Genomic DNA, 24727 nt, shown 5'->3' with positions numbered 1-24727 from the left:
GCGGGGTGACGCACACGGCTTCCTGGGAGGTGTAGTTTTCTCTACGAGCGCCTTTCGAGATCTACTGGAGGCTCGCGCAGGAGCCGTGAGCTGCCTAAGGTGAATTGACTCATATGATTGGCTGTCCCGAAAAATGAACCGTCTTTGTGGTCCAGGGCTGAGACCCACGAGGAGACTGGGCGGGATTTCTGGCGTTAGGAGGCGGGGCCTCTCGGCTTTGGGCGCGAGTGGTTAAAAGACAGTTGGTGTCGGTTCGGCTTCTCGGGTCGGATTCCGCGGTCCCAACCCTTCCCCATGGCCGACCCTGAGGAGTTGCAGGTTTCTTCGCCGCCCCCGCCGCCTCCCTCTTCTCCCTCCTCTTCAGACGCCTCTGCAGCATCTTCCCCGGGCGGCCCAGTGAGTTTGGGCTGGCCAGTTCCGAGCAGGAGCAGCGGCCCAACGGTGGACCAGCTGGAGGAAGTGGAGCTGCAGATCGGAGACGTGAGTGTGGTGTCGGGACCGCGTCCCCCCTCGGCGCCTCTGGGAAGACCGGCGGCAGCGGGGCTCGCGAGGCTAGGGAATCGGTCCCCCAACCCCACGACCCGGGACGACCGGCCCTTCTGCGCCCCAGAGCGTGGGGGCGGGAAGCGGGAGGGATGCCAGCCTCTAAAGTGCCACCCCTCTCTGAGGGTTCCCCCTTTAGATTTAGTGGTGAGGAGTCTTAAGGGGTTATCCTTCCACCCGCCCCACCCCTCACTGGTTTCTTTTTGTCTCGCCTTCTGGTTTCAATCATCCGCAGTAACCCGAAGCCACGCAGCTCTGCGCTGCCTGTTGCTGGCTCTCTTTGCCTTCTCCTTTCCCATCGGAGAATAGTTTTCACTGCATGGGTTTCGGAGAATAGTTTTCACTGCATGGGTTTCGGAGAATAGTTTTCACTGCATGGGTTTGCTGGCTTTCTGTGGGTACTTGAGATCAGGCTGTGATTTCTTTCCATGGGACTTAGAGCCTGCTGTTCTAGTTGGCCACCTGCCCAGGGACAGCTGATAATGCCATTGTCTGCCCCAGGCCTGCTTAGCGCTGGACCCAGCTTGAAGGGTTTAGGTCACGTGGATTGGCTTCTTTGACGGTTTAGTTCAGGACTCCTCCCTTTGTATGATTGCTAGAATGCATACTTAGGATAGTTTCTGTTAAATCTCGAATCCCCAGAAACTAGCACCCCACCTCCCAACCGTAACTCACACACCACTGGAGGGGAGAAGACAGGGAAGGGGAGTTTTATGTTCTCTTGAGTGGGTCAAGTGGAATGAGGTATGTAGGGTGTAACCTTCTGGGAGAGTTCTGTGGCCTGACCTTTCCTGCAGATTGGAAACTAGGGGATGAACTAGATTATCTCATTGCTCTGCAAGTATTTTTTTTTAAGGATGACTAGAGTGCTTAACCAGCTTTTATTTTTGCAGAACAAACTGATTGCAAGTAAATATGTAGAATGAAGTGCTAATGTGTTATTGAGGAACACTGTTTTATTTTATATCATTGGTGAAGAAAACGTTTGGCTGAAAAGTGAATTTTCCACTAGGAGCTGAGTGTTTTCTGCATTTGTGTGTGATTTTTTAATGTTATTTGTCAGAGCTCAGAGTTTCTGTTCTTTGATCTATACATTTTCATTGTTTAAAGTGTTCACAGGTCAATGCCCATGTTACCCAAATAGCAGTAAGAATTATTTATGATGAAATCTCTCAGATATATCTGGCACTTAGTGTCAAGGGTCCAAGTCATCTTATTGAGCTGAGACTCTAGTGTATTTTCATAGAAAACAGCAATACTGGGCCAAGCACGGTGGCTCACGCCTGTAATCCCAGCACTTTGGGAGGCTGAGGCAGGCGGATCACCTGAGGTCAGGAGTTCGAGACCAGCGTGACCAACATGGAGAAACCCTGTTTCTACTAAAAATACAAAATTAGCCGTGCGTGGTGGCGCATGACTGTAATCCCAGCTACTAAGGAGGCTGAGGCAGGAGAATCGCTTGAACCCGGGAGGTGGAGGTTGCAGTGAACCAAGATCGCGCCATTGCACTCCAGCCTGGGAAACAAGAGCGAAACTCCGTCTCAAAAAAAAAAAAAAGAAAAGAAAAAAAAAAAGAAAACAACTATACTGATTTGTCATGTCTCAGACATAATGGATATTTTTCTAGCAGACCTGTTTCTTCAAAGTTCACTCAATATTAAAGAATTTCTTAGGTTCCCTGAAAGAGCCAGTGCTTTCGTTTGAAAACTGATTACTTTTAAAGAAAATAACATGGGCATTGGATTCAAAGCCTTAAGCTATTTTTAGACTGCTTATAAAATGAGATGAGAATTTTAAAAATAAAATTATGTTTGACTTTTTTTTTTTAGGCAGCCTTTTCATTAACCAAACTTCTTGAAGCCACATCTGCAGTATCAGCTCAAGTGGAAGAACTTGCCTTCAAATGTACAGAAAATGCACGTTTCCTTAAAACGTGGCGGGACCTCTTGAAAGAAGGCTATGATTCTTTGAAGCCTGATGACTGATTTGGCATACTTCGTTGTTTAATAATGACTGCAATAATTCATACTTCTTATGTCATATTTTGTACATGTACCACACATATAGGATGACCTCTGTCCAGCAGTTCTGTATATATTCAGAATGAAATTTTTCTTGGTTTTCTTGGTTTTTGTGAAAGCAGAATACTGATGCTATTTTTGTTGCGGACCAGTACTTGTTTGTCCTTAAATACTTTATGCCTCTGAACTTTCATAGAATCCTTTATGAAAGTTAACTTCATCAATAGACAGTTAATATTAATAGAGCCACAGTGCTACCAGTAGCAAACTAGGTAGACCATTATTTGTTTTGCAACAAGATGCTAAGCATGGCAGAGTTTGAAGTTGCGTTTCATCTTAAGGACCAAGGGAGGTAACTTTAAGGTTGCCAGTGGTGGATCCAGCTCCGTTAGGCTAAGTTGTCTACAGCTAATGATTGTGTCTTTATTCTATATCCCCAGCACCTAAAACAGGGTCACACAACATTCACTAAATGTTTGTTGAATAAAAGAGTTAACAAACATAATTGAAAGCTTTTTTTCTTCCTATATTTAGCATGAAGACTGTCATTGTTTCTCTAGGAAATGTATGAATCTGAACTTTTTTGACTTGAAGAAAAACATTCTTTTTTTACAGAGATTTGGACTTTGATGATAGGTTTTAAAAATATATGATAAATATTTTTTGTACTTCTTTGATTTTTTTTTTAAAGACTTTACTTCAGAAAGGGAAAGACTGTTTAGAAAGAATGCGTATTTTTTGCCTATTTATTTCTGTGGTTACTGCTTTTGCAGTTTAACAGTGTTTATATTTGATATTTGTATATGTTTGATTGCTATCTTTAAAGTGCCTTATCAGATTTATGGCTCTGTGCTATTACTTTTTGAGCTTTGCAAGTTGTGTACATAATAATTCTAAAGAAGTTACTTTGTTTGCAATGCATCAAATTTAAATGATTTTTTTTTTGTATTATTTGATCTTAGTGACAGTGTTCTATTTTGCATCTTGTATCTTATGTTGCTTTTGGTGTTCTGTGTTGTGTGTCAACGATTAAGCCAACTAATTCTCTACCATATATAACTTCTGGACATTTTTGATACAACATCTTAATTCTTTGTAGATATGGAGATAGGTACAGAACTATATTCTAATGCCCCACAATAGGGCTATGAGAGGGGACAGATGGATGGGCAAAGAATAGTTTTGTTTAACATATTAGGTCATAGTTCTTGATTAGTTTTTTTAGTTAAAGATAAACACATAGGGTGTGATTTCTATACCAAAGATATGCTTATTTCAGTATTAGAAAAATATTCTTCTTACGTCTCCTGAAAATTGCAATTTTTAAAATGTGTAAAAATAAATTATTATTAAAAGCACATTTTATTTCCATTTGTTTGGATTCATTACCTTAAAACTTTTTATTGACATATTTCAAAGATATAGGAAAGGTAAATGATTTCAAGAAAATCCGTGTATTTCTACTATGCAGATGTAATAAATGTTAGCATTTGGCTATATTTTCTTCAGACACACATATGCATGTAATTGCAAATGTTAGATACATTTGAAGTTTGCTTTGTTACCTGTTTGATCCTGTCCCGTTCCTCCCTCCCCAGAGTCCCCAGAGGTAACCACTTGAGGGGGCATATATTCTAGCATGTTTTAATATTTTTAATACAAATATATTTTTTAAAAGCGCTACAAAATATTGTTTTATATATGTGGTAGCCAGCTTCCAGATGGCCCCAGTGATCCCTGGCCTCCTGGTGTTCATGCCCCAGTATAGCCTTCTCCTGCATTTTACAGTGCTGACTTTTGTAACTACCAGGATATTGAGCAAATGCAGTGTGTGATTTCTGAGGCCATATCTTTTACTCTTTTTTTTTTTTTTTTAGGAGACAAGATCTCACTCTATTGCTCAGGCTGGAGTGTGGTGGCAGGATCATAGCTCACTGTAACCTTAAACTTGGACTCAAACAATCCTCCCATCTCGCCTCCTCCTATAAAGCACTGGGATTACAGGCATTTTTGCTCATTTTTCTATGTTGTTTTTTTTACTTGTCAGTTTTTAGATATTACATATTTTGAATACTAACGATCTGTTATGTATGTTTCAATTATCTTTTTTAGTCTGGTTTGTCTTCATATTTTGGTTATAAAATCTTGAATTTTTAAAAACGTAATTTTACCAATCTTTCATAATGATTTGCTTTTTCTGGTTTTTATATAGGAAATGTCATAAAAATAGTCCTATTCAGCCTTCCAAAAGTTACAAAATTTTTGTTTTTAACATTTAGATGTTTAGTCCAACTGAAATTTGTTTTCTTTTATGGCATGATTTTGGAATCTTGTTTTAATTATTTTTACATATTTATAGCTGTTCCTCCAAGTATCAATTTTTCAAGTGCAACATCTGTCATGCAGTTACTATGTAAGGGCCAGATTCTGACCTTTCTGTTCTTTTTATCTGAAGGAAATTTGAACATGCCACCCCCAAATACGCCGATTTGGCATACTGATTATTTCGAGCTAAAGGTGCTTGACTAACAGTAGTTGCAGAAATGGCTATTTTAACTGTCCTTTCCTACCTGTAGCAAGCCATACAAACTTCTTTGAGAAAGATGCTTTCCTGATACCAAGATGAGAAGATGGCTCTAATCAGCTGAGACAGCACTAGAGGAATCTACAAACAAGAAACTATTAGTTTCTTAACATATATTTACCTTCCACAGTTTCTGCCTCTGGAAGCCTAAAACTGCTTTCCTTCGTCTTGTCACACTTCTCTGAAATGTATTCTTTGTGGAAGATGCTATATAATCCAGAGTTGTAAGCCACTACTTGTGTTTACCTTTTCATTGAGTTTTCTCCTGTGTGATGTACATTGCATATATTAATAAAATTACTTGTTTTTCTCTCATTAATCTGTCTTTTGTTATAGGGATCTGTCCCAACTATGAACTTATGAGGCTTGAGGAGAAATTGTATTTCCTCCACTACAGATTTATTTGCTTAACTCCATGCTAAAACTCAATTTGTCTTTCCCTGTAAGAAAAGAAAAAACATGTTACTGATTTCTAATTCTATTGAGTTATGTCAGCTTGGGACAACTGCTGGTGTCAGGTAGTGAGCTTTCTATGGGCACTTTAAGAGTTTACAAAGTGACCTTTTTACATTTCTGTTTGCTTTATGGGAGAAGTTGGGGAAGAGCTGAAAGCGTAAATATTTCCTCAAAGACTTAATAATTTTTTTAAACGTAGTAAACGGTCCATTACCAGCCCTACAAAAACCCCAAAGGAATGATGTAAAATTTTTTTTGAGACAAATTCTTACTCTGATGCCCAGGCTGGAGTGCAGTGGTGTGATCTTGGCTCACTGCAACCTCTACTGCCCGGTTCAAGCGATTCTCCTGCCTCAGCCTCCCTCGCTGGGATTACAGGTGCATGCCACCACATCCGGCTGATTTTTGTATTTTTAGTAGAGATGGGGTTTCACCATGTTGGCCAGGCTGGTCTTGAACCCCTGACCTCAGGTGATTCTTCTGCCTTGGCCTCTCAATGTGCTAGGATTACAGGCATGAGCCACTGCGCCCAGCTTATGTAAATTTTTTAAAGACTCGAGACTAAAGTCAGTTAAGATGAAATTGTTAACATAAAAAAAAATGTGTTATGTTTCAAAAATTCTGAGTTTGAAAGATGTGCCAGGTACTATATTAAGAGCTTTATGATGGGGCACGGTGGCTCACGCTTGTAATCCCTGTATGTCCGGAATTGGTGGTTCTTGGTCTCACTGACTTCAAGAATGAAGCTGCGGACCCTCGCAGTGAGCGTTACAGTTCTTAAAGGTGGTGTGTCCGGAGTTTGTTCATTCAGATGTTCAGATGTGTCCGGAGTTTCTTCCTTCTGGTGGGTTTGTGGTCTCGCTGACTTCCGGAGTGAAGCTGCAGACCTTCACGGTGAGTGTTACAGCTCTTAAAGGCGGCACGTCTGGAATTGTCTGTTCCTTCTGGTGGGCTCATGGTCTCACTGGCTTCAGGAGTGAAGCTGCAGACCTTCGCGGTGAGTGTTAACAGCTCATAAAGGGGGCGCAGACCCAAAGAGTGACCAGCAGCAAGATTTATTGTGAAGAGCGAAACAAAGCTTCCACAGCATGGAAGGGGACCCTAGCAGATTGCCACTGCTGGCTCAGGTGGCCTGCTTTTAGTCCCTTATCTGGCCCCACCCACATCCTACTGATTAGTCCATTTTACAGAGAGCTGATCGGTCCATTTTACAGAGAGCTGATTGGTCCGTTTTACAGAGAGCTGATTGATCTGTTTTGACAGAGCACTGATTGGTGAGTTTACAAACCTTTAGCTAGACGCAGAGTGCTGACTGGTGCCTTTACAATCCTTTAACTAGACAGAAAAGTTCTCCAAGTCCCCACCCGACCCAGAAGCCTAGCCGGCTTCACCTCTTGATGGCACTTGCCGTGGGACTTCGTGGCACCTAGCCCAGGCACTCCAGCAGCCCACAGGGAGCTAGTTCCTTTATCAAGCACACCTGGAACCCATGGCGGCCCGCAAGCACCGTGCACAGCCCCAACTCCCACCCATGCCTCTCCCTCCACACCTCCCCGTGAACAGAGGGAGCCGGCTCCGGCCTCGGCCAGCCCCAGAGAGGGGCCCCCACAGTGCAGCGGCAGGCTGAAGGGCTTCTCCAGTGCATCCAGAGTGGACACCGAGGCCACGGAGGCGCCAAGAGTGAGCCAGGGCTGCTAGCACATTGTCATCTCTCAATCCCCCCTCTAAATAGGATACCTTAACTGCTGTTGGGAATTTGGCTGATGACTGCTCTAGCTACTTCCTGCTGGATAGGGGCGAAGAAGTGGCCCTGCAGTTGTAGTGTCCTCCAGAGGGGAACTCTTTAGGCCAGTGGAAGGGCCAGCAGGTCGGTCCAGGGGTCCTCGGTAGAAGTTGTTAGTTGAGCTCATTTGGGGTTCCATTTGTAAGACCATCTGTAGCTTGATGGCCTCGATTCTAGAGGAAACAAATTTGGCAAGAAGGTTAAAAATACAGGGTCCAAAGGCGAGTAACAGCAACATGGCTGCCACGGGACCTAGAAAGAGGAGAAGCCATGTTGCCCAACTCTAGAAGTTGGTATAAGAGTTTGAAAGGCGTTGTCTGATTTCAGAAGCCTTTTCCTGAAACACCAGGCAGCATCTCGTACTATCCCTGACTGGTTAGTGTAAAAACAACACTCTTCCCCTAAGAAGGTGCAGAGTCCTCCTTTCTCAGCAGTGAGGAGGTCTAGGCCTTGGCAGTTTTGGAGAGTCACTGCTGCTAAAGAGTCTATTTGGGATTGTAGAGTAAGGATAGATTTCATCACTTCCTGCAAACTGAGAAATCCTTTGAGAGTGTGTGGCAGTAGGATAACGCATGTTACACTACTAACTTTTAGCAAACTTTACTTTAGTTGAAAACCTTGTAAGTTTGGGATTTCAATTATTCTTTGCTATTAATAAGACCTTGTTCAGTCCATATTAACTTAAAATTGGTATAGATGGCTCCTTCCTGATTCTGCAAGTACTTTAAGGTTTGGCTGAGTGCAAACAGCTCGCACGTTTAAGCAGACCAATTATTGGGCAATTTTCCTAACTCTGCTTCTGTAAGAGTTTCCTTATCACTTACTGAATACCCATTGTGTCTTTTTTCCTAATTGCCTGGGAGGAACCATCTATCATCCTGTCCTGAAGGGAGTTCCTCCTATGTGTGGTCGGACCTTCAGATTTAGATCTCCTATTAGGAAACCTGCTGGGTTAAGGATTTTTGATAGGAAGGCTACGGGTTGTCAGTGGCCTCAGTGATTTCAGGCTATGCCCTTCTTTACACTGACAACAAGGTGGTATTGGAGTGTTACAGGGTTACAGAGAAGACCTTAAATTATCAATTGTAGGTTTTAAATTTGCCCTGGCTTTTAAAGGAAATAGGGTACACCGTTTTTTCTTTACTACTTCCATCTCTCTTTCTCTTTGACTTCTTTGTCTCTCTCTTCCTCTCTGTCTCTCTCTTTGACTCCTTCTTTGTCTGTCTCTTCCTCTCTCTCTCCTTCTTTCTTTGACTTTTTGTCTCTCTCTCTTTCCTTTCTGTCTCTTTCTCTCTTTCCTTCTTTGACTTTGTATCTCTCTCTCTGCTGGTCTTTCTCTGCCTCTGCCGGCTGCTTATGCTGCTGTTGTCCCCTCACCTTCCCCTTTTTGATGGCTTTGGCAGTGTAAGACTGCCACCTCTTTGGGTTTTTGCACTGCGTGCAATAACTCCATGGTTTCCTTGTGGTATTTAATGGGGGTTCCCCCAGAGGTTAGGAACTCCCTTTCTTTCCATATTGCAGCATGGGCATGTAGGATTAGATAAGTATACTTGCTATCTGTATACACATTTATTCTTTTTCCCTTTCCCAGTTCTAAGTCTCGGGTAAGTGCCACTATTTCTGCTAACTGGGCACTGGTCCCTGGTGGAAAAGCTTACTTTCAAGTACGGTTACATCACTAACTATGGCATAACCTGCCCTTCATATCCCATTATCCACAAATAAGCTTCCATCGGTATACAGGTTAAGGTCAGGATTAGCTAAGGGGACTTCTAAGAGATCATCTCGGGCAGCATAAGTCTGGACTATAATTTGTTGGCAGTCATGCTCAATTGGTTCTCCATCCTCTGGGAGAAAAGTGGCAGGGTTGAGGGCCACGCACGTACGTATCTGAAGCACAGGTACCTCAAGGAGTAGTGCCTGGTATCTAAGTAGGCGGTTGTCTGATAGCCATAAACTTCCTTTGGCACCTAGTATGCCATTTACATCATGAGTAGTCCAGACAGTGAGATCCTTTCCTTGTATTATCTTGATAGCCTCTGACACAAAGATGGCCACCGCCACAACTACCCGTAAACAGTGAGGCCAGCCTTTTGCTACTATATCAACTCCTTACTTAGGTAGGCCACTGGTTGTGGGGTTGTCCCATGAGTCTGAGTAAGGACTCCAAGAGCTATCCCTGCTCTCTCTGTGATGTATAAAGAAAAGTTTTGTCCTGTGGGAAGGCTTAAAGCTGGAGCTTGCACTGTGGCCTGCTTTAAGGTTTTGAAGGCTGTTTCTGCCCCTGGTTCCCATTCTACTAGATGAGTATTTGCCCTCTGGGTCTCCTTGATTATAGTATAGAGGGGCCCAGCTATCTCGCTGTATCCGGGGATCCATAGTCGCCAAAAGCCGGTGATTCCAAGGAACCCCTGCAACTGTTTTAATGTCTTAGGGTGAGGATAAGCCAGTATAGGCTGTATTTGTTCCTTGCTGAGGGCCCTGGTCCCTCTGGCTAAGATTAGGCCCAGATATTTGACCTGCTGTAGGCAAAGCTGGGCCTTCGACCTAGACACCTTGTACCCTTGATTAGCTAGAAAGTTCAAGAGATCTAGAGTAGCCTGCTGGCATGAGGCTTCCGAACTGACAGCCAAAAGCAAATCATCCACATACTGAAGGACCAGAGTGCCTGGACTTGAGAAGTGACCTACATCTTGGGCCAGTGCCTGACCAAATAGATGAGAGCTATCCCTAAACCCTTTGGGCAAGACTGTCCACGTAAGTTGGGATGTGTGGTCTGTGGGATCCCGGAAGGCAAAGAGAAACTGGGAGTTGGAGTGCAGGGGAATACAGAAGAAGGCATCCTTGAGGTCCAGAACAGTGAACCATTCTGCTTCCTCTGTTATTTGAGAGAGCAAGGTATAGGGGTTGGGTACAACTGGATATAGAGGAATTACTGCCTCATTGATGAGTCTAAGATCTTGCACTAGTCTCCACTGACCATTTGGTTTTTGTACTCCTAGAATTGGGGTGTTGCAGGGACTGCCGCATTTCCTTAGTAAGCCTTGAGCTTTTAAATGTTTAATAATATCCTGTAAACCTTTATGAGCTTCAGGCCTTAAGGGATATTGCCTTTGAGAAGGAAAAGTGGTGGGGTATTTTAGCCTGATTTGGACTGCGTGGGCATATTTTGCCCTTCCAAAGTGTCCTTCCAATGCCCAGACTTCAGGGTTGATTCCCTCTTCAAGTAGGGGACAAAAAATGGGTAACTTGTTCTCCATATTCATGTAGATAATAGCTCCAGCCTTGGCTAATATATCCCTCCCTAATAAGGGTGTGGGACTTTCAGGCATAACAAGAAAGGCATGTGAAAAGAGCAAAGTCTCCTAATTACAACTGAGGAGGTGGGAGAAATACCTGGTTACAGGCTGTCCCAGGATTCCTCGGATGGTAACGGACCTTGAGGACAGTCGTCCAGGACAGGAGATTAACACTGAGAAGGCCATGCAAATGTCCAGGAGGAAGTCAATTTCCTGGCCCTCAATGGTTAAACATACCTGGGGCTCAGGGAGGGTGATGACATGAGCTGGCGCTTGCCCCAGGAACTCTTAATCCTGTTGTTGGATCATCTGGTTGGGGGCTTCTGACCCAAAGAATCTTCGTCCTCTGGAGCAGTGCACCTTCCAGTGATTGCCTCGGCATAGTGGACATGGAGGAGGGGTTGGCTTGTTTCTCATTGGATAATCTTTTTTAAAGTGTCCTTGTAAACCACACTGATAACAAGCCCTACCAGGTGATTGGCCTGCTCCATTTTCTGTCCTCTCTGAACCACCAAGGTTTGTTTGTCTGAGGGCCATGACTAAGGCTATGGCCTTTCTCTGATCTCACTTTTCCTTTTGGGACTGTTCCTCTTGGTCCCTATTATAGAACACCGAGGTTGCTAGGTTTAATAATGCCTTCAAATTTTGTTCAGGGCCCAGGGCTTGCTTTTGGAGCTTTCTTCTGATATCTGCTGCTGATTGGGTAATAAACTTATCTTTTAGAATCAATTGAACCTTGAGTGATTCAGGTGACAGGGGAGTATATTTTCTTAAGGCCTCCCATAGCCGCTCAAGGAAGGCAGAAGGATTTTCTTCCTTTCCCTGAGTTATGGCAGACATCATTGAATAATTCATGGGCTTTTTCCTAATTCTCCTTAGTCCTTCTAGAACACAGGTCAACAGATGTTTATGACTCCAGTCCCCATGATCTGAGTCAGGGTCCCAATGGGGATCCATACTGGGGATGGCTTGCTGACCAGTAGGGAATTTATCCCTTTCTTTGGCTGTCATTCTATCATTTACTTGACTAAGATACCAAGTATCTCCAAACTCTCAGGCTGCAGCTAAAGCTGCATTCTTTTCATCAAAGGCCAGGGTTTGATCTAACAGTAGCATGACATCTCTCCAAGCGAGATCGAAGGTTTGCTCTAGACCCAGTAGGACATCTATATACCTATCAGGATCATCTGAAAACTTCCCCAGGTCTGCCTTGATCTGCTTTAAATCAGAGAGGGAGAAGGGGACATGTACCCAGGTTGGGCCAAATTCCCCTCCCCCTACAGCTTGAAGGGGACATAACTGATGGTCCGGGGGGATTTGTGGTCCTTTGGAGATTTCTTTGCTTATTTCTTTCTGAGCAGGGGAGATTAGAGGAGGATTATCATTAATAGTAAGGGGAGCTATAGGGAGGCTAGGATATGGGGGTAAGCTGAGAGGTCCTCCTGTGGGATGTAAATTGCAAGCTTTGCATAGTTGTGTATTCTCCTTCAATGAAAAGAAAGCTTGGACATAAGGTATTTCTCTCCATATTTGCCTTCACTCTTACAGAAAAGGTCAAGCTGCAGGATAGTATTGTAATTTGTACTTCCCTCAGGTGGCCATTTTTCTCCATCAGAGAGAGAATATTGGGGCCAGGTCATAGTGCAGAAAAAAATGAGCTGCCTCTTTTTCAGGGTTTGTGGGTCAAATTGGCCCCAATGGCTTAGGATGCATTTCAAGGGTGAGCCTGTTGATGCCTGAGTGTTTCCCATCTGAAAGACAAAACCACCCGCAGTTTTGGTTTGTTTTGTTTCTCCCTCTGCCTAAGAACCTGCAATGGTCCCTGGACCCTGCTGATCAGAATAGTTGTGTTTACTGATGCAGCAGCAGAAACAACCCCTGCCCAAGAACCTGCAACCATCCCTGGACCCTGCTGATTGGAATAGTTGCGCTCACTGACGCAGCAGCAGAAACACTAGTTTTCCTCCCAGGCCACAAAGAGGACTGAGGAAGGTTGGATTTAGTGGCCCTTACTGACACATTCTCAAAAACCTGCAACCTTGCCTGTCCTCCTAGACCACAAAGAGGACCAAGAAAAATTGGATTTAGTGGCCCTTACCGACACATTCTCGAAAACCTGTTAGAGTCCTAAGAATTCTCCTGTTAGTATTGTGACCTTACCCGTGTCCTATAAAGATGTTATGCCCCAAAAATGAAGTGGAGGGCCATACCCTGAGGGAGGGAAGGGATCTCCAGAGTTGGAAGAGTGATGCCTTTTGTCCTCGCTTATATGAACAGGAAGGATACAATTTCTGAGGCTCCCCATTTCCTAGCTTCAGGAATAGCATTTGTTACGCCTGCTTGTCTGAGGAGGTATCCTAAAATTCCAGATAGTTCCCCCTATGATGGGGCTTTGGGCAAAAATTATGTCTTTCTGATTGGTGAGCCTGGGTGCCTAAAGAAGGTAACAGAGTCCTGAAGTTGATACTAGAAATCATTGTTATAGGAGAAACTAGAAAAGCACCAGAGATAGGGAGTGGTTTTTAGAAGGGGGGCTAGCCTCAGAGAAAAGAGGCAAGGGGAAGTTTGTCTGGCAAGCATTAGGACCCAGGGGACAAGGGTCAGGATAGATAGGATAGATGGGCGAGTCTCACTTGGGCGACATGCCTTTGAGAGTTCCGCTCATGGCTGCTGGGTCAACCAACTTGTTGTTGGCACCCTGGAGCTGAATGGCTTTCCTCTCTGTCGATGCTTGGCTCAGCCCAGAAGTACAGGAAAAGCGGAAGCTGGTTCCAGGCAAACCAATGCTCCCAACTCTGAAGAGTCGGAGATTGTTAGAGCGCTCTTTCCCAGAAAGCCTGACACCCATGTCTTTAGTCCAGTGGCCATGCTAGTCACTTTTAACTGGCTGACAGGTGCCCGGTATTTAGCCCCCGAATTCTAAGGAAAAATAGGACAGAATAGCAAGAGAAAGGGGTTCGATGGGACTCTCCACTTGGCAATAGGTGATGGTCTCAGCAATAGGCGATGGTCTCACTGCTTGACGATAGTCTCACCGCTTGACGATAGTCTCACCACTTGACGATAGGCGATAGTCCCCTCGTGGTCGCCAAAATGTGTCCGGAATTGGTGGGTTCTTTGTCTCGCTGACTTCAAGAATGAAGTCGCAGACACTCGCAGTGAGTGTTACAGTTCTTAAAGGTGGTGTGTCTGGAGTACGTTCCTTCACATGTTCATATGTGTCCGGAGTTTATTCCTTCTGGTGGGTTCATGGTCTCACTGACTTCAGGAGTGAAGCTGCAGACCTTCACGGTGAGTGTTACAGCTCTTAAAGATGGCACGTCTGGAGTTGTCCATTCCTTCCGGTGGGTTTGTGGTCTCACTGGCTTCAGGAGTGAAGCTGCAGACCTTCGTGGTGAATGTTATAGCTCATAAAGGCGGTGCGGACCCAAAGAGTGAGCAGCAGCAAGATTTATTGTAAAGAGAGAAAGAACAAAGCTTCCACAGCATGGAAGGGGACCCGAGCGGGTTGCCACTGCTGGCTCAGGTGGCCTGCTTTTATTCCCTTATCTGGCCCCACCCACATCCTACTGATTGGTCCATTTTACAGAGAGCTGATTGGTCCGTTTTACAGACAGCTGATGGTTCCATTTTGACAGAGCACTGATTGGTGAGTTTACAAACCTTTAGCTAGACACAGAATGCTGATTGCTGCCTTTACAATCGTTTAGCTAGACAGAAAAGTTCTCCAAGTCCCCACCTGACCCAGAAGCCTAGCCAGCTTCACCTCTCAATGGCACTCGTCGTGGGACTCTGTGGCTCCTAGCCCAGACAGTCTGGCAGCCCAGAGGGAGCTTGTCCCCCTGATCAAGCCCAGTAGGTGCTGGCCGGCCACGCCTAGTGCAGGGCCCACTGAGCCCACGCCCACCCAGAACCCACGCCGTCCCACAAGCACTGCGTGCAGCCCCAGCTCCCTCCCGCATCTCTCCCTCCACACCTCCCTGCGAGCAGAGGGAGCCAGCTCTGGCCTCAGCCAGCCCCAGAGAGGGGCCCCCACTGCGCATTGGCGGGCTGAAGGGCTCCTCCAGTGCAGCCAGAGTGGACACTGAGGCTGAGGAGGCACCAAGAGCGAGCCAGGGCTGCTAGCATGTTGTTACCTGTCACCTGCACTTTGGGAGGCCGGGGGATTGTGGGGTAGCAGATCACATGAGGTCTGGAGTTTGAGACCAGCCTGGCCAACACGATGAAATGCCATCTCTATAAAAATACAAAAAATTAGTCAAGCATGATGGCAGGTGCCTGTAATCCCAGCTACTCGGGAGACTGAAGCGGAATAATTGTTTGAACCCAGGAGGCGGAGGTTGCAGTGAGCTGAGATTGCGCCACTGTACTCCAGCCTGGGCAACAAGAACGAAACTCCATCTCAAAAAAAAAAAAAAAAAAAAAAAAGCTTTTTTCATGTAACCATATCAGTTTTTTGAGGAAAGTGTCATTACTGTTTACTGAAACAGGCTGAGATAAAATATGCCTGTGAGTCTTGACACGAAAACTGGTAAGCTTGTCTACACCACACCTAGCCACCTAGCTAGACTTATTAATACTCAGGCTTATTATATTATTTACTCTCCCCATGTGTGATGGTTAATTTTATGTTTCAACTTGTCTGGGCTACAGATCCCGAGATATTTGTTTAGATAATATTCTCACTTTTCAGTCAGGATGTTTTTGGATGAAGCCAACATGTAAATCAGTGGACTAAGTAAAGTGGATTGCCCTTTCTAGTGTGTGTTGTGATCATCCTATCCCTAGAAGGCCTGAATAGAACAAAGGGCTGACCCTCCCCCAGCAAGGGAGAATTCTGCCTGAAGGCCTGGTCTTCCAAAATCAGCTCTTCCTGACAGCCTTTGAATTGGCACTGGCTCTTCCTGGTTCTAAACAGCCTGTGTGTCTTTCAATTGGGACATTGGCCCTGCAGATGTTTAGAGTTGCCAGTCTCCATAATCATACGAGACAATTCCTTAGAATCTCTCTCTCTGTTTCTATGGCAAACCCAAAATAATACAACATCCAAAAGCAGAATATTTGTGCTAGTAACTGTATAACACTCAATTTTTTTTCTAAGATTATTTTTAATTTTTTTCGTAAGCTCTAAAAACCTATAAAGATCAATTGACCAAATTAGAACTGGAGGTATGGAGGCTTGTTAAAAGGTTATTGCAAATATCCCAATGAGACATAATGTTGGCCCAAACTAAGGTACTGGGAATTGGGATGAAGAGAGTGGAAGGACTTAAGAGATGTGTATGAGGTAGAATCAAGGGAGGACTGGGTGATTTGATATTGTGGATAAAGGAGAAGGAAGAGTCAAGGATGACTCCCAGATTTTGAGCTTGGGCCATCTGGTGCAATTCAGCAAGACAGGGTCTATAGGAGAAGAATCAGATGTCAGATTCTAGTCTATTATTTAATGCAGAATAACGACATTAAAAAGCCAGTGAGATACTCAAGTGGAAATGTCAAGTGGGCAGTTGTATACACAAGTGGGCAGTTTAGGGGATAGAATAAGCTAAAGGCAAAAATATGGGAATCATTAGTATATCCACGGTATCTGAGGACATATTAAAGTAGTCTGTAGATAAGAAAAAGGCTTAAAACAAGAGTGAATGAAGCTTCCAGTGAAAGATTTTCTCTAAAAGAGGAGCAATTTTATAAAAATTAAACCACTTTTTGTATTTTTGAGGTCTCTTACCTAGAGCAATTCACTTGACAGTTTGTCGAGTAAAATGCATGGCTTTACAATTCCAGCTGTGTCTTCCTTCCACTTTGCTCTTTGCCTTCTACTTTATCCACATCTAAATTGCCAAGGTTTACCCAGTCATTTAGGAGAGATGATGTGTTAGTATGATGAATTAGTAATTCTTAAAAAATGTAAAAAATAAAAGTTGAGGTTTTCCTGATATAAACTTTAGATTTTTAAAACAACTTAGGCTGGCTTGATTTAGAGGATTGATTTGACCTAGATCATGGTTATAAGCTACATTTCTAAGCAAACCTTGATACAAATCGTAGTTAACTGAGTGCTTCTGTTGCATTATCTGTGGAAGTTTCTAAGGAGATAGTTATGTAGTATGTTAATAATTACTTATCAAATTAAATTAAATCGAAGTTACTCTATTTCAGGAGGTCGAAGGGTGGAAGAGCGAATGGGTTGAGCAGACAGGAAGTCAAATGGCCTCTAGAAAGTTGTTTAAAAATATGTTAAATGCTAAAGGAAGTTTCAGATGTGTACTTCGTAAATTTAATGCATTTCTAAGACTCTTAAACAGGTTAAGACCATGATTTTTGTTGGACTAAATTTCTTGTATCCATGAGTATTGCTTTTATTCTTTTTTGGTTATTCTTTTTAATAAAAATATTTGGCTGGGTGCGGTGGCTTACACCTATAATCCCAGCACTTTGGGAGGCCGAGGTGGGTGGATCACCTGAGGTCAGGAGTTTGAGATCAGCCTGGCTAACATGGTGAAACCACGTCTCTACTAAAAATACAAAAATTAGCCGGGCATAGTGGTGGGAGCCTGCAATCCCAGCTATTCAGTAGGCTGAGGCAGGAAAATCACCTGAACCCTGGAGGTGGAGGGTGCAGTGAGCTGAGATCATGCCACTGCACTCCAGCCTGCAGTGAGCCGACATCATGCCACTGCACTCCAGCCTGGGCGACAAGAGAGAGACCCCATCTTAAAAAAAAAAAAAAAAAAAAAAAAAGGCTGGGTGTGGTGGCTTACATCTGTAATCCCAGCACTTTGGTTTCAGAGGTCGAGGCAGGTGGATCACGAGATCAGGAGTTTGAAACCAGCCTGGCCGACATGGTGAAACCCCATCTCTACTAAAAATACAAAAATTACCTGGGCGTGGAGGCGTGCACCTGTAATCCCAGCTACTTGGGAGGCTGAGGCAGAAGAATTGCTTGAACCCAGGAGGTGTAGGTTGCAGTGAGCTGAAATTGCGCCACTGCACTCCAGCCTGTGTGACAGAGCAAGACTCCATCTTGGAAAAAATAAAAATAAAAATAAAAAATAAGTAAATAAAAATAAAATTTCCTATTCTATTACTTGGAATTAGTAGTAATAGGACTTCTAAGGAACTAATCCTAAAATAATCTTAAGAAAGAATTAGGCCGGGCACGGTGGCTCATGCCTGTAATCTCAGCACTTTGGGAGGCCGAGGTGGGCAGATCACGAGGTCAGGAGTTTGAGACCAGCCTGGCCAACATGTGAAACCCTGTCTCCACTAAGAACACAAAAATTAGCCAGGTGTGGTGGCGCGTGCCTGTAGTCCCAGTTACCTGGGAGGCTGAGAGAGGAGAATTGCTTGAACCTCAGAGGCAGAGGTTGCAGTGAGCCGAGACTGCACTACTGCACTCCAGCCTGGGCAACAGAGTGAGGCTGTCTCAAAAAAAAAAAAAACCAAAAAACAAAAAAACCAAAGAATTAAAAAAATTTTTTTCAGAGACAAGGTCTTGCTCTGTCACCCAAGCTGGAGTGCAGTGGCACAATCACAGAACACTGCAGCCTCCAACTCCTGGGCTCAAGCAGTCCTCCCACCTCAGCCTCCCTATTAACTAGGACTATAGGCATGTGCCACCATACCCAGCTAATTTATTTTATAATTTCGGGTCTCGTTGTTTAGGCTGGTCTTGAACTCCTGGCCTCAATGATCTTCCTGCCTTGGCCTTCTAAAGTACTGAGATGATAGGTGTGAGCCACTGCACTTGGTCTGTTTTCATTTTGTATAAGCTTTTTTAAATTTACTTTTTGTAGGCTATTTTTAAATTTAAAAATTGCAGCCTATTTTATTTATTTATTTATATTTAAGAGACAGTGTCTCACTAGGTTGCCCAGATTGGACACAGCCTCTCATGTAGCTGGGACTACTGTTGCATGTCACTGCACCTGGCTATTTTATTTATTATAGAACTATCAGTAGTTATATTATTGAATATTATAAGCAGAACTATAGTTTTCTATTATGCTCTGAGTTATATTGAAATTATACCATGTTCTTCATGCAGAAAACTTATTGAGATTATTCCAAGTAAGCAGAGAAAAAACCCCGAAGCAATCCATTTTTAATAGAGTTAAATTTCAGATAATTTATTTTCAGAACAAATCTATACAACTATATATTCAATAAGTGCATTATGGTTTGATTCCAGTATTTTTGTGTTTCAAACATTTTTGGTGTATTTGAAACTATCTGAAAACATTTTCTTCTCCTGCTTAAAGGTTTCGCATTATGAAAGCAAAAAATTCTAATAACGTAGAGACTAGAGAAGAACAACTAGTTAAAAAGTTAGTATCTCACGTGCTGGCAGTACAAAGAGAAGGTAAAGTCATTTCTTGAAGAAAGATTTTCTGCTTAAAGTGAAATGTGTACATACAGACCTTTCCTTCCTGAAATTAAGTTCCTGAATCAGTGCATTCCAGCTCTTTTTCCTTTTAACTGCTTTACTGAGATATTTCACACACCATAACATTCACCCATCTAAAGTGGGTGAATTAAACCACTTAGGTCTGTTCTTAAAACAGCACGGTTTGTTGAAAAGCCTTTTTGTCTTGGCATCCTTGTTGAAAATCAGTTAACTGACAATACAAGGATTTATTTCAGGAGTTTCCACTGATGTAAATGTTTATCCTCATTCTAGTTTTTCTGATCCACTTCTCTGCAGTACTCATACTCTCCTATTCCAATCCCATATGATGATGTTCATTTAAAGCAAAGAGAAAACTGGGCAGGAAGTGCCAAAAGAAGTGCTGTTTTTGAGTTTCTAGCAAAGCATCTTTTTAGTAATAAATATGTTGCGTTGGCTCTCAAGTGTATGGAAACTTAAAGAGAGGTAAGATGGATTCTTAAAACAGAATATTATTTTGCAAACAGTCAGACATTTTCTATGATGCAATTATACTGAGTATTCCAAAACTTTAAACCTTTATTTAAAAGTGCCTATGATTCTTGCTGATGCACATGACAGGCAAAGCTCTACTTTAAACTAGGAACTGCAGATGGACTTTGTATAGTCTTTTGTAATTAAACACCATCTACAGATTGAAAGGTTCTGCACTGTCTACTTCCAGGACTATATTGCAATGCTATGCACATAGTAGTTGGTACTCAATAAATGCATGTTAGAAAAATGAATGAATGTTACTGAAGTAGATTTCTCTTAATTTCTTATGCAAAATGTCTACTAATATATATACATTATTGATATAATTACTTCCCTTTGTAAGAGCATTAGTCATTTTTATTTTTCCTCATGTCCTTGTAAACTATTTATCTTAGCTATTATTATAAATTAATTTTGTGGTATTCATTTCATACCAGTAAATCCCTCATGAAGCACCCCCACAGTATTCTCTGTGAAGAAATGAATTTCAGAGTCAGTCATGAATAGGAATTGAGTCTCGTTGATTGAGAAATCAGTGACATTTCACAGGGGTATGTGAAAAGGTCTGGCTTCATTAACTCAGGTGGCATCTCCTGCAGTGGCCACATTTCCACCCAGATGAATGATGGAGCATATGTTTTCTGACCTTTGCTGTCCATAGATTTTCTTTGTCTGTAGTTATACCAAAACCGATGAATCATTTCTTTAAATGGTCTTGTGGTCAGAGTATAGAGAATTGGGTTCAAAGCACTGTTAATGGGCAGAATAAAAATCACTACCCAAGAGGTTATGGTACCTAAAAAAGAAAAATGAAATAGTTTTAGTGTTTATAGATGTTTACAAGGTATAGAAACCCAATTTCCCTGTTTCTTTCATCCCAACCCCTTTTTGAGTTTTGATTTTTTTCCTTTGATGTCACATAATTAAATACCAAGTCTATATTTGTTTCCAAGATATCTTTCCAGAGTGCCAGTGTGTGAGGGGAATGCTAGTGCTGAAAAAGAATGGTATTCTTTGCTAAGTAGCTCTTCTTGAATACACTAACAAAAATATTCCTTTAGGTAGAAATATTTTTCACAAAGTGATTACATATTATGATTATATTTTAGGAAAAACATATTGTTTAGTATTTAAGTCATAAATTTAAGTGCTTAATAATTAAAACACTTTTCGAGTATTTTAATAGTGCATATAGTATTTGTCAGAATATGTAAGCTTGTATTTAATAGATTTCTTTTTTGCCATTTGATTTTAAAACAAAGTGTGCATTTTTTTTAGCTTTTGACCAGATATTTATTTCTGTAAAAAATAACTTTGGCTAAACCCATCTTAAAAATCACTCTAATATATATAGAAATACCAAAATACTCTGATTTGATTATAATTTAATTGATGCTGTCATTACTCTTTGTTTTTATGTTTTTGTTTTTGAGACAGGGTTTCATGCTGTCGCTCAGGCTGGAGTGCAGTGGCGTGAACATGGCTCACTGCAGTCTTGACCTCCTGGGCCCAAGCGATCCTTGTACCTCACCCTCTTGAGTAGCTGGGACCACAGGCATGTGCCACCATGCCTGGTTTTTTATTTTTTTATTTTTTGAAGAGTTGGGGTCTCAGGGTCTCCCTATATTGTCCAGGTTGGTTTCAATCTCCTAGGTTCAATCAGTCTTCTCCACTTGGCCTTCTTTTTGTTGTTCATAAAATGTAAGATACTATCACCATCATCCATAGTACAGAACACAATTAAAATTATGTATTAATATATACAATTTTTTTTTTTCCTGAGATAGAGTCTTGCTCTATCACCCAGGTTGTAGTGCAATGGCACAATCTCCGCTCACTGAAGTCTCTGCCTCCCAAGTTCAAGCATTCTCATGCCTCAACCTCCCAAGTAGCTGGGACTACAAGTGCATGCCACCAGGCGCAGCTAAATTTTTGTATTTTGAGTAGAGATGGGGTTTCACCATGTTGGCCAGGCTGGTCTCCAACTCCTGACCTCAAGTGATCTGCCCACCTCAGCCTCCCAAAGTGCTGGGATTTCAGGTGTGAGCCACTGCGCCCTGCTACATGAAAATTTTAAAATGTGAATACAAACTGCATTATATATATATATTTATATATATGTATTTATATATATTTATATATATTTAACAGCATATATGCATTTTCATTGTGGTAAAATATGCATAACATAAAATTTACCATGTAACCATTTTAAGTGGACAGCTCAGTGGCATTAAATACGTTCATATCATTGTACCATAACCACCATCCATCTCCAGAATGATTTCATCTCCCAAACTGAAACTCCATGCCTATTAAACAATCACTCTCCATTCTCCCTTCCCCCAACCCCTGGAAAACACTGTTCTATGTTCTATGAATCTGACTATATCAGAAACGTCATGTAAGTGAAATAAAATATTTGTCCTTTTGTGTCTAACTTATTTCACTTAGCACAGTATCTTCAAGGTTCATCTATATTGCAGCATTTGTCAAAATCTCCTTCCTTTACAAGACTAAATACTAATCCATTGTGCGTATGTACCACATTTTGTTTATCCATTTACCAATCTATGGACATTTGTATTGCTTCTAACTTTTGGCTATTGTGAATAATGCTGCAATGAACATGGGCGTACAAATATCTGTTTGAGTCCCTGCTTTCAATTGTTTTGGTTTTTTTCTTAGAAGGAGAATTTCCACATTGGATGGTAACTGGACCATTTACACATTGGATGGTAACTAAACCACTGGACGGTTTAAATTTTTGAGGGACTGCCATATTGTCTTCCATAGCAGCTGTACCATTTTATTTTTCTACCAGCAATTCACAAGGATTCTAATTTCTCCACAACTTTACCAACACTTATTTTTTTTGTATGTGTGTTTTTTTAAAATAGTAGTCATCCTAATGGATGTAATGCACATTGTTTATTTTTTATTTCTTATTTTTATTTTTTTGAGACAGGATCTTGCTCTGTCACCCAGACGGGAGTGCAGTGGTGCAATCATGGCTCACTGCAGCTTTGAACTCCTGGGCCCAAGTGATCCTCCCACATTGGCCTCCCAAAGTGCCAGATTACAGGCGTGAGCCAACATGCCAGCCTACATTCTTTCTAAATGCCAAGAATGTTTGCTTCTATTATCTCTCACACTCTGGCATGATCTTCTCTAAATTGCATGTATTACAGGAACAAAATTTTCTTACATTCTGAAAAAAAATGCAGTACTTATTTAAGAATTGTTTTGGCTTGTTTTCCTTTCTAGTCACCTTAAGCATGTGATGATTAGAATTTCAACACCGTGTGGAATTTATTTTGGTCACTCATTGCTTCTTTGTTCCATAGTAATTGTATTATTAGGCATTTATGGAAAAAAATAAACAGTTCTTCCCCAGTAAATGTTATATTGATGAGCAGAGCCAAAAGTACCTACAACTCTGACTTACAATTTTTACAATTTTTTTTTTTTTATGGCTCTGTCACCCAGGCTGGAGTGTAGTGGCGCAATTTCGGCTCACTGCCACCTCTGCCTCCTGAGTTCAAGCAATTCTCATGCCTTAGCCTCCTGAGTAGCTGGGACTACAGCGGTGCACCACCATGCCCAGCTAGTTTTTGTATTTTTAGTAGAGATGGGGTTTCCCCATGTTGGCCAGGCTGGTCTCAAACTCCTGACCTCAAGTGAGCTGCCCGTCTTGGCCTCCCAGAGTGCTGGGATTATAGGCATGAGCCACTGTGCTCGGATCTGATGTACAATTCTTTGAATTGTTTAGTGTTAAGAATTTTAATTGTTTTCCTTAAAAGAACACTGTAAAAACAGATTTATTATTTCTTTAAGGAGATTAAAAAATATTGTACCTGGTATTTCTACCTGAAGCAGTGAAAGAAATTTCACTACAAAAATGGGTATCCAGCATAATGCATCAGTAAATACTATAAAGAAAAAACGTTTGGCAAGGATCATCTCTTTTTTAACTTGATTCCGTATTTCAGTTGCTGTTATGGCACTTTGATGAACACTATAAAACATGCTTCCATAGGAAAAAACTATGATGATAAATGCGGCCAAATTAATACCTATTTGGAATACAAACAGTATTATTAATGCATAGAAATATGTCTTTCAAAATGAACAAACATAAATAAAACATTTTTATTATTAAAGATACAAAGATGTTATTACTAAAGATACAAAGACTATAATGTGTGGGTTTTTTCTTCACAAAGAATTACTAAAGTCCACAAAAATCATGAATTTTTTTGAGATGAGGTTTTGTGGAAGTAGTGGAGAATGATAAAATGTTTACTTTTAAAATGAGATATTGAAATTACAGTAATTCAATGAATATCTTGGGTTTTTAAGCTTTCTAGTATTAGTGATGTTTTATTTTTAATTTTTTTAGAGATGGGTTCTTGCTCTATCACTGACTGAAGTGCAGTGGTACAATCATAGCTCACTGCAGCCTCAAACTCCTGGGCTCAAGCAATCCTCCTGCCTCAGCCTTCCAAGTAGCTGGGAGTACAGGTGCATGCCATCACACCAGCTATTTTTTTTTTTTTTTTTTTTGAGATGGAGTCTTGCTGTGTTGCTTGGGCTGGAGTGCAGTGGCACTATCTTGCCTCACTGCAACTCTGCTTTCTGCGTTCAAGCAATTCTCCTGCCTCAGCCTCCCAAGTAGCTGGGACTACAGGTGCGTGCCACCATGCCCGGCTAATTTTTCTATTTTTAGTAGAGACGGGGTTTTACCATATTGGTCAGGCTGGTCTTGAACTCCTGACCTCATGATTGGCCTGCCTCGGCCTCCCAAAGTGCTGGGATTACAGGTATGAGCCACTGTGCCTGGCCTCACACCAGCTAATTTTTAAAAAATAATTTTGTAGAGATGGGGTCTTGCTATGTTGCCCAGGCTGGTCTCAACTCCTGGCCTCAAGTGATCCTCCCACCTTGGCCTCCCAAAGTACTGAGATTATAGCACAAGCCATTGTGCCTGGCCTAGTGACTTTTTTCTAATTCAGTTACTTTTTGCTGTACTCTGAAAATATTTTTACATTGCTGGTTTAGAACAGTTGTATGTATACTCACAAGCCAAAGATGTGTGTTGCCATGAATTTGAAAAGA

General features: G+C 42.1%; 2 protein-coding genes across 15 annotated transcripts in view; one reads left to right on the top strand and one right to left on the bottom strand.

The window, feature by feature from the left end:
• Window positions 1-199: 199 nt before the first annotated feature.
• Window positions 200-5463, top strand: C4H4orf46 (chromosome 4 C4orf46 homolog). Its single transcript, XM_001145854.8, has 2 exons — window positions 200-480; window positions 2373-5463. The coding sequence occupies exons 1-2, from the start codon at window positions 295-297 to the stop codon at window positions 2526-2528; spliced, it is 342 nt and encodes a 113-aa protein (XP_001145854.1). The 5' UTR covers window positions 200-294; the 3' UTR covers window positions 2529-5463.
• A 13313-nt stretch (window positions 5464-18776) lies between these two features.
• RXFP1 (relaxin family peptide receptor 1) overlaps window positions 18777-24727 on the bottom strand; it is a 131302-nt gene continuing 125351 nt past the window's right edge. For all 14 annotated transcript variants that reach the window (XM_001144181.8, XM_009448472.5, XM_063809968.1 and 11 more), the window contains 2 exons: window positions 23467-23685; window positions 18777-20405 (listed from right to left, as the gene is read on the bottom strand). In XM_001144181.8, the coding sequence (XP_001144181.4) occupies window positions 20107-20405; window positions 23467-23685 (518 nt within the window). In that variant the 3' untranslated portion in view covers window positions 18777-20106. The remainder of the gene's footprint in view (window positions 20406-23466; window positions 23686-24727) is intronic.

This window comes from Pan troglodytes, chromosome 3 (genome assembly GCF_028858775.2).
Source record: "Pan troglodytes isolate AG18354 chromosome 3, NHGRI_mPanTro3-v2.0_pri, whole genome shotgun sequence".
NCBI classification, from domain to species: Eukaryota; Metazoa; Chordata; class Mammalia; order Primates; family Hominidae; genus Pan; species Pan troglodytes.
Note: the sequence above shows the minus strand (reverse complement) of the source record. Positions and strands in the feature narration are given on the sequence as shown.